Below are 14841 nucleotides of genomic sequence, written 5' to 3'. Positions count from 1 at the left end.
GAACAAAGCCTAATTTAATCTAACGAAAAATACGGAAATTTTCGCAAGCTATCGTTCACTTTTGGATGGCCGCGATTGTACATGAAAGATTATCTTCCATATTCGTGTTTTGTGACAGAATTTGGATAAAACAAAAGGCGACTTTGAAGACTTGATCAAATTTTCACTTTTAAAATTAAAACATTACCAACCGCCACAAAAATCCCTAAATCGAGGAAAGTAAACATTTTTGTTTAAAAACGACTTAAAAAGAGCAAATTACAAAAAATAGTATAAAAAAACTCGTTTCATACGACCTTGAAGCACTCATTCTTTAAAATAACTCGTGGCTATGCCACTCGTTTTTTAATCTTGAATTCGTGATTCAAGACTGGTGTTATGAAACTTGTCTTTTAATATACATACTATTATTTAACGAGTTCGTGCGTAAATTGAGCCTTTTTTGGCACGAGTGGGCCATTTTAAAACGCGAGTGAAACAAGTGTTTTAAAGGCCCACGACTGCCAAAAAAGGCCCAATTTACACACGAACGAGTTCAATACAAAGTTTTTTTGTTCGACGACCCCCTTAAAGGCTCCAAATCGCTTAAAATCATTAAAATTAGCTTGACGTTTCGTTTTGACAAGTTGTGACATTTATCAAAATCCGTTCACACAGGAGAAAATTCTCAAATTCTGACAGTGTCGAACAAAAAAATATTTAATGCCTGTGATTACATTTTTTAAGTCTCTTGTACCCGATGAAATGATGCGATCAATTCAGTACTTTTATTGCTTTAGTAAAAGAAAAGAAAGCTTAACTTGTAATTTTCTACTTCTCACTGAAATGATAATCAAAAACCACCTATTGCAACGGAATTAGTAAAAATAGAAATTACTTTTTTAAATTTTTTAATAGAATGCTAACAGAAGATCAAGTGAAAATCGAGATTATATTATTATTATTGACATAAATCACGGGAGTGAACAGAGGCAATTAACGCCAAAGAAGGCCCGTCCTTTCTTGAAAATGCGATATCCGATATCTTTGCGTTGCACGAATTGCACGTGTTAGCTCAGTAACTCACTCACTCCAGCTCACTCACTCACTCACTGAACATCTGGACATTTTTCTTCAGTGATCAGTGCCATCTACTTAAAACTTGCCACATTAACAAAGGTCAAGTGTGGGTAAAGTTTCAACACAGAACACTGTAAAATTATTTTGTTCTCGCCGAGTCACCAATATATTGTAAGCAAATTAATCTTTTAATGTTTCTTGTTTTTTAACGAAACCGGAAGACTGAATAAACTATGAGACGCCTTAAATTAAACCTTAATATCCATTATTGGCTGTGAATAATGACTAATTTCTCAATGTTGTCACAATTTTGATATTTTACTTATTTATTAAGCCATAAAGTTGACAAAGTTTGGCGTTTAAGTATTCAATACTTTTAGTCTTTGGAACCATAACTATTACTTCAGAGCCAATAAAGAAGCTTAAATATTAAACTGTGTTTTAGTTTTTTACTTAAAAATGCATTATTTTTCTTGAAAACGAGAAATAATGTCACCATGTTTCCCTATACCTAATACATATACGGTATCCCAGCCTTAATAGTTATGTCGTTGTTAAATGTTCCAAAATATGCGCCTCACGCTTGGCCTCACCTCACCCAGAGTTCACGAGCCGCCACTGGAATATTCTCATCAGAACAAAAGTTAACAGGGGGTTGAAAAATTAGCATGTAAAACCCTATGGCCAGTCTTAAAAAAAACTCACTGTATACAGCATATTTCACGAGTGACAATGAACCCTACGCAACTGAAAATGCAACCAACAATACATTTCCAAAGAAAAGCTGGATATTTAGAGGGAGGTATATTTACAGTTCGCTAGAAATCAAGTAAATGATGACAAGTTTGAATTTAACCTTCGGGAAGAAGTAGAATTTAATTGTTACGAAAAATGGCTATGATATTAATTATTGCAGTCTGGCTTCTGACCCGCTTCTTTAAGTGTGTGTTCTGTGCTTCTGTCCCTTGAAGACCTTCTCCTTCTGTCCGTCTGGCAAGACCAGGCAAGACTGTGTGCGTGTGGCAAGATAAGCATCTTCAACTAGGAAGATAAGTCCAGAGATTTTTATCCTGAACACGTAAAATGATTTTTTTTTATCTTCGTTATAACGGATATGTTTTGTCTAAAATTCGTTTAATTATGACTAATTAATAATTACAAAAACTATTGATTTTGATTTGAATCTGACATGAACAATTAGTTAACATAACCTCACTTTTTGACACTGACAACTGAGTGAATTTCTTAAAAATAAATAATGAATTAACGTTTTATTGTATTTGTACAAATCTCTAATTTGGATATGTACAACTTTTTAGACCCTAAACTTATGCCCAAAGTGTCTTGTAACGCCCCCTCGACTGATAATTACGAGCCTACAAATTTGATCAGTGACAAAGAAGCGATCAGAGCTCGAGGTTACTTGGCTTACACCGTAACGATGCCTCCGGTGCATCTTGAATTCGAGTTTCTGTGTCCTGTTAACATTTCGTACATATCACTTCATACAACAGTTGGTGCACAAAAGTGCACAGGAGTAGAAGTCTTTGCAAGAAGTTCCTCAAATCCGTCCTATACTTCAATCGGTAGGGCCGTTTACAACAGCGCTGGACTCACTTTTTGCAACAGCCGGAAATACTCAAAGACGAACGCACCACCACACCACGACTCAACCAAAGAACTGTTTTTCTTTAAAAGTGATACGTTTCGAATTTTTTCAGACATGACTTTTTTAAAAATCGTGATATTTCGAACGGAACGGTCAGTGCCGTGTCTAGCTTGGATTAAAGTGTTTGGAAACCCATCCAGGACTTGTTCGAAGACTACAACAGACACTATTGACAAAATAATGGGACGTGGACCTGTTCAAATTATTCAAGATACGACAGCAGAAAAAAGCGGTTTGCAAATTCCTGAAGACTTCACCGACGACTTGACTTGCGAAATCATGACTATTCCTATGACGCTTCCAAGCGGGAAGACTGTAGATCGCGACACTCTAGAGAAACACATAGAAAATGAGAAATCTTTTGGGAGAAGGCCATGTGACCCTTTTACTGGACTAAATTTCACAGAATCCAGGAAACCTGTGATGAACATTGCTTTAAAGAGTAGAATCGATATGTTTCTTTTGCAGAATTCAAACAATCCCATTACGTTTGGGTTAAAAAGAACTTTGGGAAGTGAAGGAACAAAAAGTTGTAAAAGATTTAAAAACAGTGATGAAGCCAGTTCTAAATGTTGCGTTTGTTCAAAAAGTGAGCAGTTGTATGCGATTCCTTGTCAACACTTCTACTGCAGGAGTTGTTTATGTTTATTATCTTCGAAAACTCCACAATGTAATGTTTGTAAAACGGAGTTTTCAAAATGTGATGCCACATGTTATCATAATTGACAAAATAAAGCTTTAATTTTAATGTTTTTTTTTTAATATTTTAGATATTAATACCAATTTTGCATTAATGCAAATTCTCGCAGTTGGTATTATGACTACTGGGACGTAGGTCATTTACCCGTAATGTCATTTTGTTTATTTGTGTACATAACCTCAATTTTAAACATGGACAATTTTATCAACAAAATAGACTTCAGTATGAACCAGATTTGTAGAATTTGTATGAATGTTGTTCAAAACGAATTTATATCGATTTTTGCGGATCAAGAAACTGAGAAAAGTATCGTCGCAATGAAAATTATGTCGTTCGCGGCTGTTGAAGTAAGCTGTTATCAAATAAAATAACACCCCTTTAAGTTTTAGATAATTTTAGATACAAATAGACGACGGTTTACCGTCTTGTCTTTGCGTTAGCTGCTTTCAATATGTTGAGAACGCTTACAATTTAAAAATGCAATGTGAACAGTCTGATAAGTCCCTCCGCAGTTACCTAAGTGGTTTAAAAATTAACTCTCCAAAGAATGCCAGTGACCTTGAAGTGAACAGTTTTGTTAGCTCAAAAGTAAACATAAGTGACAACAGTACTATTTTTGAAATGAATAATTCGAATAACGGAATAGTTTCCAACATACTTGATTGTAGCAGTGATAACTGTAAGTCGCCTCTTAGTCTGGAGTGTCCAGAATGTAAAAAGATGTTCGAGAGGAGTAACCAGTTGAAACTTCACATGAGAATACATAAAAGTAAAACAGTATCGTGCAGTGTATGTACTGAGACCTTTAGTTCCTTGTATGAGTTTAAAGAACACAAGAAGAGCCACAAAAATGATGAGAAAATGGCAGAAACACACTTGTGCACAGTGTGTAATGAAAAGTTTCAAGATAATCAAGTATTAGTTGATCATATGCTGAAGGAGCACACTGAGAAAAAAGTACAAAAAAGGCAGCCCCCAAAACTCATATGTAACATATGCAATAAAACATATTTAAAAGCAACTAATTTGGCGTTTCATATGGGCACTCACACAGGCGTCAAGCCTTTCGAGTGCAACATCTGCTTAAAGCGGTTCACACAAGGCCGTGCTTTTGCTTGCCACATGCGCACGCATTCTGATGAAATCGTCAAACCCCATAAGTGTGACAAGTGCCCCAAAGAGTTTGCCGAAGAGTCTCAGCTGATCACACATGTGAAAAAGCATACAGATCAGAATCATGTGTGTTCATTATGTGGGAAAAGTTACAGCAACTCAGGAAATTTGAAGTCTCACATGAGACTGCACACAGGAGACAAGCCCTATTCATGTCACATTTGTGGCCGACAATTTGCGCAGAGCAACACACACTCATATCATATGAAGACTCATCTAGGAGAGCGCCCATTCTCTTGTGACTTGTGTCCAAAAACATTTACAAGTAGTGGACAGTTGAAAAATCACAGGAGACTGCATACAGGAGAAAAACCATATGCTTGTACAGTGTGTCCAAAGAAGTTCACTCAGAAGTTTGCATGCACCATACATATGATGACTCATACAGGCAACAAGCCACATCTGTGTAGTATTTGTGGTAAGAAATATTCCCACAATAACCAGCTAACCTGTCACATGAGAATACATAATGGTAAGAGGTAACAAGTAATTGTTGCAAGTGTAGGTACAGCAATTTGAATTTTTTCAAGGTGAAACAATGCAATGTAACATTTGTGGGAAGAATTACTCGACGCAAGGAAATCTTGCAGCTCATATGAGAACCCACACTGGCATAAAACCCCACATTTGCAGCATTTGTCACAAAGGATTTTATGTCGCGAATAAGTTGACTAAACACATGAGGACACACACTGGAGATCGTCCTTACGCATGTTCGGTCTGTTCTAAACGATTTTCTAGTTCCGACGTGTTGAAAATTCACAGCAGAATTCATACGGGAGAGAGACCTTACAAGTGCCAGATGTGTATCAAAGCGTTCATCAGCAAGTCACAATTGACGGTCCACATGAGATATCATACCGGGCAAAGACCTTTCGTTTGCAATATGTGTTTTCGGGGTTTCAGTACCTCGGCGGGGCTCTCGATCCATACAAATTTCTGCAACGACAGTACGACAACCGATCACGTTAGCAGCTATCAACCGAATGAAGTTGGCTACAGTTAGGTTGGCAGCTCTGGAAAATAAGTCCATCCCGATACAAACAAAGGTGTAGTTTGTTATTTAATAAAACCATTTAATTATTCACAATTGAGCCTATCATGAATACTTCGTTAACTTTTGAGGTTTTGTTGTACTTAAATTCGTACTATTTTGGTTTATTTGCGGTTTGCGAGACGGGAATGAATGTAGTAAAATATATGAATTTTCCCGATTTGAAACATTTTTCTACTGATTTTGGTATTTTAATGGCTGTATGTGTGATTGAGTTGTTTAGAGTGATTTTGGCGAGGAAAGGAAACCTGACCGAAAGAAGTAAGTCTAGATGTTGTCTCGTTTTCGTGTGAATTGATTGTTTTATTCTAGAATGGCCCGTTTTGGTTGCTATTTTTTTAACAATGCCTTCCTTGGCCGGCGTACTTTACTTAATGATATGGCAAAGCCACACGTTACGCTTTGAATACATCATTTGCGGCATACAAGTCGGCCTACAGTTTGTTGAAATTGTTACGGGGATTTTATGTCTTCTACCGTTCTGTAAAACTCCAGAGTATTATTAGCCTAATATTAATTTGTAATAAGACATTAGATAGAATAAATATTTATTCAATAACACTAACACCCTTTTATTATCCGGTCTGGATTTGGCGATCAATAATTTGAACTTGGTGTTAATTACTGCCGCCGAGTTGGCGCTGCTAGTTGTTTTGCTCAGATTTGACGTACATGTCATTTAACATAACCCTAATTACAAACCAATTATTTATATTCAAAACTAAAAACGTTTTAAAAAACACAGAAACTTCACAATGAGTGATGGCCAAAACAACGACAATTCTCAATACGACCTGTATTTGCAAGAAATCGAAGGAATAGACGACTATTGGGGGCCGACTTTCAGGTGGGCGTAAATCTCCAATTTCTTTAAATATCGGGTCGTTTCAGGGCCATATACGACAACGACCAACATGTACAGTTTCGAGACAAGTTAGAACAAAGGATCAAACATCATGACAAAGATATTGAAAGGCTTTGCAATGTGTATTATCAAGGATTCATTGAATCCATTCGAGAACTATTGGAAGTGCGCACCCAAGCTAAAAAATTAAATGTACTCGACGTGTTTTAATTTATATGAGTTACATTTCGATTGATGATAAATTTTAGAGTCAAGTCACAACCTTAGACACTCAATTGCACCAAGCTGCAAAAAATATTTCCAAATCAGGAACTGAGTTGCTTCAGGCTCGCAAAGTACAAAGTAATATTGCAGTAGTTATAGAACAGTTGAACCTATGTTTGCCTGTACTGACTTCATATTCGAAATTGAAGAAACAAATTTCGGAAAAACGGTACTTATTTTTCTAACCATATAGTAGAAAAAGAAGCATTACATTTTTTAGGTACTATCCAGCACTGAAAACTCTAGAAGAATTGGAACATTTACACTTACCTCATGTTGCAAATTACAGATTTTCATATCAGTTGAGGGAGAGTATACCAAAGTGAGTGGTGTTTAGTTTCCCGTCCGCACGTGTAGACATCTTTTGATTCTGTTGCAGGATACGTGACAGCATCGAGAAAGCGTCGATGTCAGATTTGAAGGATTTTCTCGAAAATATTCGGAAGTTTTCGCCGAAAATTGGTGAAGTTGCGATGAAACACGTAAGTAACGATATTAAAGCTATGAATTAAAAAAATAATAATTTTAGACCAAAACCGAAAGTAATGTGCTTTATAACTATAGACGATACACCGTTTACGTTGGATTGAGCTTTGCTAAATTCGCATTATGTTGGTTCCGTGCATGCCACTATTTTCAGACATAACCACATAATCCACCCAGAATTTACTTGACTATCCAATCATTTGTACCAACTTTGATTAATTTTGTTTAATTAGAAGCCGTGCTTTTGGGGTTGAAAATGAAAGTTATCGCACATTGTATTGTTGCATCGCGTCATTTCTATAATTGTCAATATGTTGTAGACAAGCGAACAATTGGCGAGCGACCCAACTGTCATAGGAAGAAAGAAAAAACGAATCGCACCTCAACCGTCAGGTAGTTGTCAAATCTCCATTATTTCTAGACTGATTAATTTTACCAATATTGATTATAGGTGACGGTCCTGGACACTTTTCCGAAGAGGATCTCAGTGCTCAAGAACTCATCGATTTTTCGCCGATTTATCGAAGTCTCCACATTTCTACAGTTCTCAATAGTCGCTCGACTTTTGAAACTTACTACAGAGCTGAAAGAACCAAACAAGCTCGCCTAGTTTTGCAACCCCCCACCAATATGGTAATGTTTTTGCCGATCTAAATTCTAGAGTCCAAAGCATTTTTCTTTTATTTCACAGCACGAGTGTGAGGAAAGTTACCGTGCTTACATTTACGCTGTCCTCGGATTTTTTATCTTGGAGGATCACGTCCTCAACACCGGAAACGGGCTAATAACTAGAGCTTTTCTGGACGATATGTGGACAATGGCTTTGTCCAAAATCGTCAGTGCTTTGCAGACACATTCGGTAATAACAAATCAACAATACAAACACCATTCACATTCTTTTGGCATAATGGGAGGCCATGATTCTTTTTTTTTTTAGCGTTGGACACACTGTTTGATTTCCGTCACTAAAGTGCTTGACATGCGGATCTATCGAAATGAACATAACGTGTTTCTGAATTTCTCGCGATGTTTGAGTATTCTTCTGTTGCAAACCATATAGTACAGTTGGCTTCAAAAAAAACGGGAAATGAAATTTTACCTAATGTGAACTGAAAATTTAATTTGTCAATTTATGTCAATTTGTGTCTGTTTGACAGTAGTATTTCTGACACATAAGTGCAGTTTTTTAACCTAAATTCTAAAAGGCCGTTTCAAACTATAAAAATTTAATAAAATCTGAGAGAACTTTTTCTGACAGTTACCGTTTTTTTTGAAGCCAACCGTAAAACAGACATCAACGCACTAGACATTGACGCTGTTTATAACCTCAAACTTAGAAAAACGTAACCTAATTCAACAGACAGCTTTACTACCAAATTAAATGCAAAATTTCCATGGCCTCCCATTATGCTAAAACAACGTAAATCCATTTTACAACGTGACCAATTTCAATATTGTAGGCGTACTGCACAGACGCCACTTTAATTTTGCGCATTAAAGACTTGATCATGTTGTTTTGTACGACTTTACGGAACTATGGGTATTCAGTAAAACCGTTGTGGGAGTTGGTGCGCGAGTTGCGCGATCATTACACTGAAGTCTTGATGCAAAGATGGGTCCAAGTGTTTCGTGAAATTCTGTCCAAGGAAGACTTTCAACCCATTCAAGTGTACGACCAAGACGAGTATGAACACATTCTTTCGTCTTTCCCTTTAGATGAGGACCTACCAGACGATGTAGTTTTCCCGTACAAGTTTCCTTTCTCGGGAATGGTCCCGAAAGTGTACCAACAAGTGAAAGAGTTCATTTACGCTTGTTTGAAATTTTCTGAAGATTTAAATCTGAGGTTGATCCACTTTGTGTGTTAATACTTAAGTATGCTTAAGTTCACATTGCAGTCAAGTCGAAGTAGACGAAATGATCCGCAAATCGATGAATCTGTTGTTGACTCGAACCTTCAGCGGTTGTTTATCGTCGACGTTTCGCAGCCCGCACATCAACCTTCAGGAAATCATCCAAATCATCATAGACACTGGTTTTCTGGAAGAAGCCACAATATATTTAGATCAGTTCATTTCAAATATCACAGGGTAAGATGTAAGGTCTTCGTGTGTATGTCCTCATGTTGATATTTTTCGTCAGAGAGGAGACTCGAGGAGTTTCCACCGGTGTCGTCCAAGGTCAACCGGCAATGTTTCGCGTCGCGAGAGAAGACGCCGTGCGTCAAATCTGCGAAAAGTTGAAACAAAAACTAAACGAATTTTACGAACTAGAGAGTTACGACTGGTTGTTGGTCGAGCCGCAAGGTCATGCTTCTAGTTTTATCTCAGATTTGATCGCCTTTCTTCAGACGACGTTTCAGAGTTTTACCAATTTACCGGTGCGTATTTATGCGATTCGTAGAGAAGATAAATTAGTCAATTGTGTTCCAGCCGGAAGTTGCTCAAGTCGCTTGCAAATCCGCTTGCGAACATATCGCAACTTCCATGTTTCAACTGCTGATGAATGAGGAAATAAAGCAAATGTCGATGGGGGCTTTGAATCAGGTCAATCTGGATTTGCTACAGTGTGAACGTGAGTGTACTGTTATGGGGTCAACGGCGAGATGTTTGTATGTTTGTATTTTTCACTGTAGAGTTTGCGGCCTCGGAACCTGTAAAGGGGTTGCAGGAAGATGTGTTATTGTCGTACTTTACTAAACTGAGGGAAACTTTGGACTTGTTCACATCGTGGGATTGGCCCACCTATTTCCACGATTACGGACAAGAAACCAGTAAATATAAGCAAGTCAAGCCAGACACGGCCATAGTTCTTTTAGAAAAGTAAAAAAATGTGTTTATTTGAACTGCAGTAACTTTTTTCTTTTAGATTAAGGGAAGGCGACAAGAAGACTATGTTCACAGTTTTGAAAAAGAGCGAAAGAGACAAGAAAAAGCTTTTGGAAACTGTGTTGAAGCAGTTACGACAGTTGACCCAAATACCACCAACAAAATAATCTTATTTATTTAAATTAATTTTGTAACGTATTAAATAAGTGTAAAAGATAAATATAAATTAAAACGTTGATAATAGAAATATATTTTCTTCTCAATTTTGGTATTCATCATTAAATGTTTGACATATCAGAAGATGACAGAAGACAAATGGACGGACAACGGACATGCGCGTTAGGACTCTGTCATCGGCGTGGTACGGTGTGGTCGATTTTTCACATTTTTTATTAAAATAAATTAATATTCGTAGTGAAAATTATCTAAAATGCAAGTGCCGCCAGTTTTCATAGACGTTAGTCCAGAGGATCAGGTAAATGTCTTGTATTTGTTTGGTAGACAGTCTAAACAAACACCATATGAAACACAAATTGAGGTTATGTTTTGTAGGCTCAAGAATTGCGGATCTATTTGAAGAGTTTGGGCGCCGAGATTTCCGAAGAGAAATCGGTAAAAGGAATCGAAGATGATTTGCATAAAATAATTGGCGTGTGCGAAGCATGTTTTAAAGATGGTCAAGAGCCTGAAGTAGAGATGGTTCTTAATGATATAGTCTCCATCATGGTTCTTGTATGATTTTTGTGACTCTCAGTAAGCAGTTTTGACGCTAAAAATTCCAGATACCGTTGGATCGATCTGAGAACATAATCTTGGCCTTTTGTCAGAAGTTGATCAAAGCTCAAAGTCAAAAACTTGGTCTTGTGTGTCTGAGAGCTCTGTGGTTGTTGTTCCAATCACTGGATGACCACTCCCCAATGCGCTACCACGTCTATTATCATTTGATTTTAATAGCTGAGAAAACAGATCAAGTCAAGTCGATATTTCAAGATATGGAACATTTGAAACAACAGTTTGCATTGTGTCCCCCTTCTAGTGAGCAATTGCAAATTCTGTACCGTTTGTTACACCAAGTGCTCCTCAAGAGCAACCAAAGTGAGCAAGCGGCGAAAGTCATGATCGAGCTCTTAGGTACTTACACAGACAAAAATGCGTCTCACGCGCGTGAAGATGCCATCAAATGCATTGTTTCTGCTTTGGCCGACCCAAACACTTTCCTCCTCGATCCTTTGCTGTCTCTTAAACCTGTTAAATTCCTAGAAGGCGAATTGATTCATGACTTGCTCAATATCTTTGTGAGTGAAAATCTCACCACTTATTTGAAGTTTTATCAAGAGCATAAGGAATTTGTCACCTCACAAGGGTTGAATCATGAACAGAATATGCAGAAAATGCGGTTGTTGTCTTTTATGCAGCTTGCTGAAACTAATCCTGAAATTGGCTTTGATATCATCGAGCGCGAGTTGCAGATTAAACCTGAAGAAGTCGAGGCTTTCATTATTGAAGGTATAAATCTTTGAAAAATTGATAGATCCAATATTTATTGTATTTGTAGTATTGAAGACTAAATTGGTTAGAGCGCGCATGGACCAAGCGGCCAAAAAAGTTTACGTTTCGAGTACCATGCACAGGACGTTTGGAAGGGCCCAGTGGCAGCAATTAAGAGATTTACTTCATTCTTGGAAGAGCAATGTCAGTTTAGTCCAAGAAGGAATGAAAAGTATTACCGCTGCCCAGCTAGAATTATTGAATCAACAATAACTGTATTGTGTAATTTTTATATAAATAAATAATATAAAAAATATGTTGATAAGCACTGCAGTATTACTTGATAATATTATCCGTAATAGTGTATGTACTCCGGCAAAATTGCCGTGCCGCCGGGTGGAGGTGGGATACGAAAAAAAACAAAAAAAAGGCGAAAGCTAGGCTTTTACTTGTCTACAGTCTGAATGCGGGATGCTGAAAGCATTTTTTGTGATTTGTATTTTATAAATCTCTGAAAATGACTAAATGTTTTGTGAAAATTGAGCGATCAAAAACATTCGGAAGGTGTAACGCTCGGTGTAACGTTCCACAAATAAGTATCATTACATTACATGATTGCACCTATGAATTGAGTTACGTCTTTAGGATTCCAAACAATTTGAAAAGGAAATGGCTGGAGGCTATTAAGAGACCCAAGGAAGGACATATTGGTTGATTTTGAAAATTTTAGAAATACATAAAGTCCATTCATAAAACAAATAATCACCACATGTTTCTTTAGGTTGGTAAAATTTAAAAAAACCTAGGTATAGTTGAATTTTTTTAATAAACAATTGTCAAAACGTTGTCTTGTAGTCTTGTTGGTATGAACCAAACTGTGATTTTCATGATAATACGATTGGTCACATTGAGTGTCAACATTTTTTTATGTAACTGAGCGTGCGCGTGCGCCCTAACGAGCGAGAATTTATTTCAAATTCGAAAAGGTTTCTCCTGATTTCTCATTAAATTTGTTTTGAAAATGAATTCACGGAAGAAACGTACGGGAAGTGAAGTGAACATAACCTTAACCATGATTTGGTGTCAAATTGTTATACAGCTGGTCCATATGTCCAAATTTTAGGGTGGTACAGTATGTTTTTTTACTTCATTTTGACACTGACAATTGTTTATTAAAAAAATGTCACTATAGGTAGGTATTTTTTCATACTATGTTGGTGACTATAAATTATGACATTTATTTGATTCAAAATAAAATTCAGTTGCTTTGAATTTCGTTCATATTGTTTTATTAGCAGCACGTTTCATTTTTTTTATTGATTCTTATTATTTTTACTTAAATTCTCATCAAATTTTACACTAAGCAGCGTTGCTGATAGTAATTATCGAGGAAAATGCGACGTTGGTGGTTTTTTGATTTTTGAATGGACTTTAAATACACTGGCGGCCATTAATTTGGAAACACCGGTCTAATCTAGTTTACTGGATATTTCTAATATTTGATAGTGTAAGCGTTAGTCATGAACTCATGTCACTCATGTCATCGTTGCGCGCATTCAACAGACTGTCGCAGTCGAACTCGAAATTGATATGTCAATAACATTGTCAAAGTGACAAACAATTTACAAAATAGAAAAATCTTGGTGTTTCCAAATTAATGGCCGCCACTGTACATAAAGTCGACTCAAGTTGCAAAAAACCACTTGTTATTTGCAACAGCATTTTTTCAATATTTTTGAACCAAATAAAGGCACAAAGGGACCTGAAAATCATAGTTTGGATTGAATATTTCCCATATAAGTACAGTTTTAAAGTAATTTCAAACGACTAATGCCATAAAATTGCTGTTGCAAATCCAAATTGGTTTTTTGCAACTTGAGTCAACATTACTACTATTCCGGACACGGAATCTTGGCCAACATTTTTTAGACATTTCTAAAAAAAATGATGCAAACCAATCATTAGTGTCATTAATAAATGACAATTATTAAAAACACGGCCTCTTAGATTCATAAGAGACTCGTCTCTTATTACTATTAGATAAGAGACAAGTCTCTTATGTATCTAGGAGGCCGAGATTAAAAATCACTTTGAAGTTTTTCTTGCGACATCGAAAAAGCAGGGAAATGGCATTAGCGAGTCAAAAGTTGGGTCATATTCAATAAAGGCCACTTCACACATACACACTGCTCCGCATAATTAACGTATAATTGGAAATATCATATAATAGGTATATGTTCACGTTGGAAAGAGCATCAGTGGTGCAAATGACCTGACCTGTTACTATGACAACTCATATGAAAGTTAATGCCAAATGTGTGCGATTTGCACCACTGATGTTGAATCCAACGTGAACAGGATATACAGGGTGTTAGTAAATGGTTGAGAATAAATTTCACGGTGAACTCCTTACGAAAAATGTGGTTTAAAACCTAAATAAAGTTTTTCGTTAAAATGAGTAGTTTTCTCAAAAAAATAAAATGTATTCCACTGTTGGAGAATTTCTCTAATTAGTTCATTTGTCTGCCTAAAATCGCATTAGTTTTGAATTTTGACATACGTTAAAAAATTCAACTTTCCACGTTTAAATTTTTTCTTTAAACCATTATTAAATCGTAGTATTTCAAAAAAAATACGGATATTCCAGAATACGTTTATTTTTATTTTTCTATTTTTTTGAGAAAACAACTCATTTTAACGAAAAACTTTATTTAGGTTTTAAGCCACATTTTTCGTAAGGAGTTCACCCTGAAATTTATTCCCAACCATTTACTAACACCCTGTATAGGCCGTGCCAAACCCAAATAACCACCACCTGTACAGGGTTATTCTAAATGATTGTAGTCGAAGTAGGCCATGCCCATGTTATTACATTTTTGCCGTTTTAATGTGAACTGTCAGTTTTGTCGCTGTCATTCTCATTTTTTAGGTGAAAAGTGCGGTGATGAGAATTTTATTTATTTTTGTTAAATTAACGATTGAATCCAGAAATATTGAGTTGTTTTGAACCCAATTTAACTCCCGTGTGTGAACGGTGTGTACCTACTCACTTATTCACATAATTTTGATGTTTTTTTATGTGGAGCGGCAACCATAAATTTTACATTCAGTTTTTACGCCTTCTTCGACTACAATCATTTAGAATAACCCTGTATAATTGTGGTTTAAAAAAAAAAAAATTTGTACAACAAATGAATGAAAAGATAACAATGGTTACCATAAAGAAAGAAAACAGCATACATATATTCTAAAACA

General features: G+C 36.3%; 5 protein-coding genes across 5 annotated transcripts; all 5 read left to right on the top strand.

Annotated features, from left to right (window-relative positions):
- The first annotated feature begins 1894 nt into the window (after nucleotides 1-1894).
- Nucleotides 1895-3476, top strand: LOC138136373 (RING finger protein 37). The gene has a single exon (XM_069055544.1). It carries the CDS (start codon nucleotides 2363-2365, stop codon nucleotides 3452-3454), a length of 1092 nt encoding a protein of 363 aa, XP_068911645.1. The 5' UTR covers nucleotides 1895-2362; the 3' UTR covers nucleotides 3455-3476.
- LOC138136371 (zinc finger protein ZFP2-like) lies at nucleotides 3470-5691 on the top strand. Its single transcript, XM_069055541.1, has 3 exons — nucleotides 3470-3775; nucleotides 3828-5073; nucleotides 5132-5691. Exons 1-3 carry the CDS (start codon nucleotides 3578-3580, stop codon nucleotides 5605-5607), a joined length of 1920 nt encoding a protein of 639 aa, XP_068911642.1. The 5' UTR covers nucleotides 3470-3577; the 3' UTR covers nucleotides 5608-5691.
- LOC138136374 (transmembrane protein 216-like) lies at nucleotides 5568-6216 on the top strand. Its single transcript, XM_069055545.1, has 2 exons — nucleotides 5568-5916; nucleotides 5968-6216. Exons 1-2 carry the CDS (start codon nucleotides 5703-5705, stop codon nucleotides 6159-6161), a joined length of 408 nt encoding a protein of 135 aa, XP_068911646.1. The 5' UTR covers nucleotides 5568-5702; the 3' UTR covers nucleotides 6162-6216.
- A 54-nt stretch (nucleotides 6217-6270) lies between these two features.
- On the top strand, nucleotides 6271-10345 carry Sec15 (exocyst complex component Sec15). The gene is made up of 14 exons (XM_069055540.1): nucleotides 6271-6502; nucleotides 6547-6712; nucleotides 6769-6953; nucleotides 7005-7106; nucleotides 7164-7266; nucleotides 7591-7663; nucleotides 7722-7903; nucleotides 7962-8129; nucleotides 8731-9116; nucleotides 9169-9360; nucleotides 9413-9650; nucleotides 9703-9844; nucleotides 9906-10092; nucleotides 10139-10345. The coding sequence occupies exons 1-14, from the start codon at nucleotides 6411-6413 to the stop codon at nucleotides 10263-10265; spliced, it is 2343 nt and encodes a 780-aa protein (XP_068911641.1). The 5' UTR covers nucleotides 6271-6410; the 3' UTR covers nucleotides 10266-10345.
- A 50-nt stretch (nucleotides 10346-10395) lies between these two features.
- eIF3m (eukaryotic translation initiation factor 3 subunit m) lies at nucleotides 10396-11911 on the top strand. Its single transcript, XM_069055542.1, has 5 exons — nucleotides 10396-10459; nucleotides 10514-10573; nucleotides 10651-10830; nucleotides 10881-11604; nucleotides 11654-11911. The coding sequence occupies exons 2-5, from the start codon at nucleotides 10529-10531 to the stop codon at nucleotides 11857-11859; spliced, it is 1155 nt and encodes a 384-aa protein (XP_068911643.1). The 5' UTR covers nucleotides 10396-10459; nucleotides 10514-10528; the 3' UTR covers nucleotides 11860-11911.
- Nucleotides 11912-14841: the final 2930 nt, after the last annotated feature.

This window comes from Tenebrio molitor, chromosome 8 (assembly GCF_963966145.1).
Source record: "Tenebrio molitor chromosome 8, icTenMoli1.1, whole genome shotgun sequence".
NCBI classification, from domain to species: domain Eukaryota; kingdom Metazoa; phylum Arthropoda; class Insecta; order Coleoptera; family Tenebrionidae; genus Tenebrio; species Tenebrio molitor.
This window is presented reverse-complemented; position numbering and strand designations above follow the sequence as displayed.

Excerpts from the sequence above, each read along its gene's own strand:
- LOC138136371 (XM_069055541.1), top strand. The coding sequence starts at position 3,578 with ATGTCATTTTGTTTATTTGTGTACATAACCTCAATTTTAAACATGGAC. Across the intron at positions 3,776-3,827 it reads TGTCGTTCGCGGCTGTTGAA|ATACAAATAGACGACGGTTT; the intron begins GTAAGCTGTTAT and ends AGATAATTTTAG. Across the intron at positions 5,074-5,131 it reads TCACATGAGAATACATAATG|GTGAAACAATGCAATGTAAC; the intron begins GTAAGAGGTAAC and ends AATTTTTTCAAG.
- LOC138136373 (XM_069055544.1), top strand. The coding sequence starts at position 2,363 with ATGTACAACTTTTTAGACCCTAAACTTATGCCCAAAGTGTCTTGTAAC.
- eIF3m (XM_069055542.1), top strand. The coding sequence starts at position 10,529 with ATGCAAGTGCCGCCAGTTTTCATAGACGTTAGTCCAGAGGATCAG. Across the intron at positions 10,831-10,880 it reads TAGTCTCCATCATGGTTCTT|ATACCGTTGGATCGATCTGA; the intron begins GTATGATTTTTG and ends TAAAAATTCCAG. Across the intron at positions 11,605-11,653 it reads CGAGGCTTTCATTATTGAAG|TATTGAAGACTAAATTGGTT; the intron begins GTATAAATCTTT and ends TTGTATTTGTAG.
- LOC138136374 (XM_069055545.1), top strand. The coding sequence starts at position 5,703 with ATGAATACTTCGTTAACTTTTGAGGTTTTGTTGTACTTAAATTCGTAC. Across the intron at positions 5,917-5,967 it reads AGGAAACCTGACCGAAAGAA|AATGGCCCGTTTTGGTTGCT; the intron begins GTAAGTCTAGAT and ends GTTTTATTCTAG.
- Sec15 (XM_069055540.1), top strand. The coding sequence starts at position 6,411 with ATGAGTGATGGCCAAAACAACGACAATTCTCAATACGACCTGTATTTG. Across the intron at positions 7,267-7,590 it reads GTGAAGTTGCGATGAAACAC|ACAAGCGAACAATTGGCGAG; the intron begins GTAAGTAACGAT and ends AATATGTTGTAG. Across the intron at positions 9,361-9,412 it reads TTCATTTCAAATATCACAGG|AGAGGAGACTCGAGGAGTTT; the intron begins GTAAGATGTAAG and ends ATTTTTCGTCAG.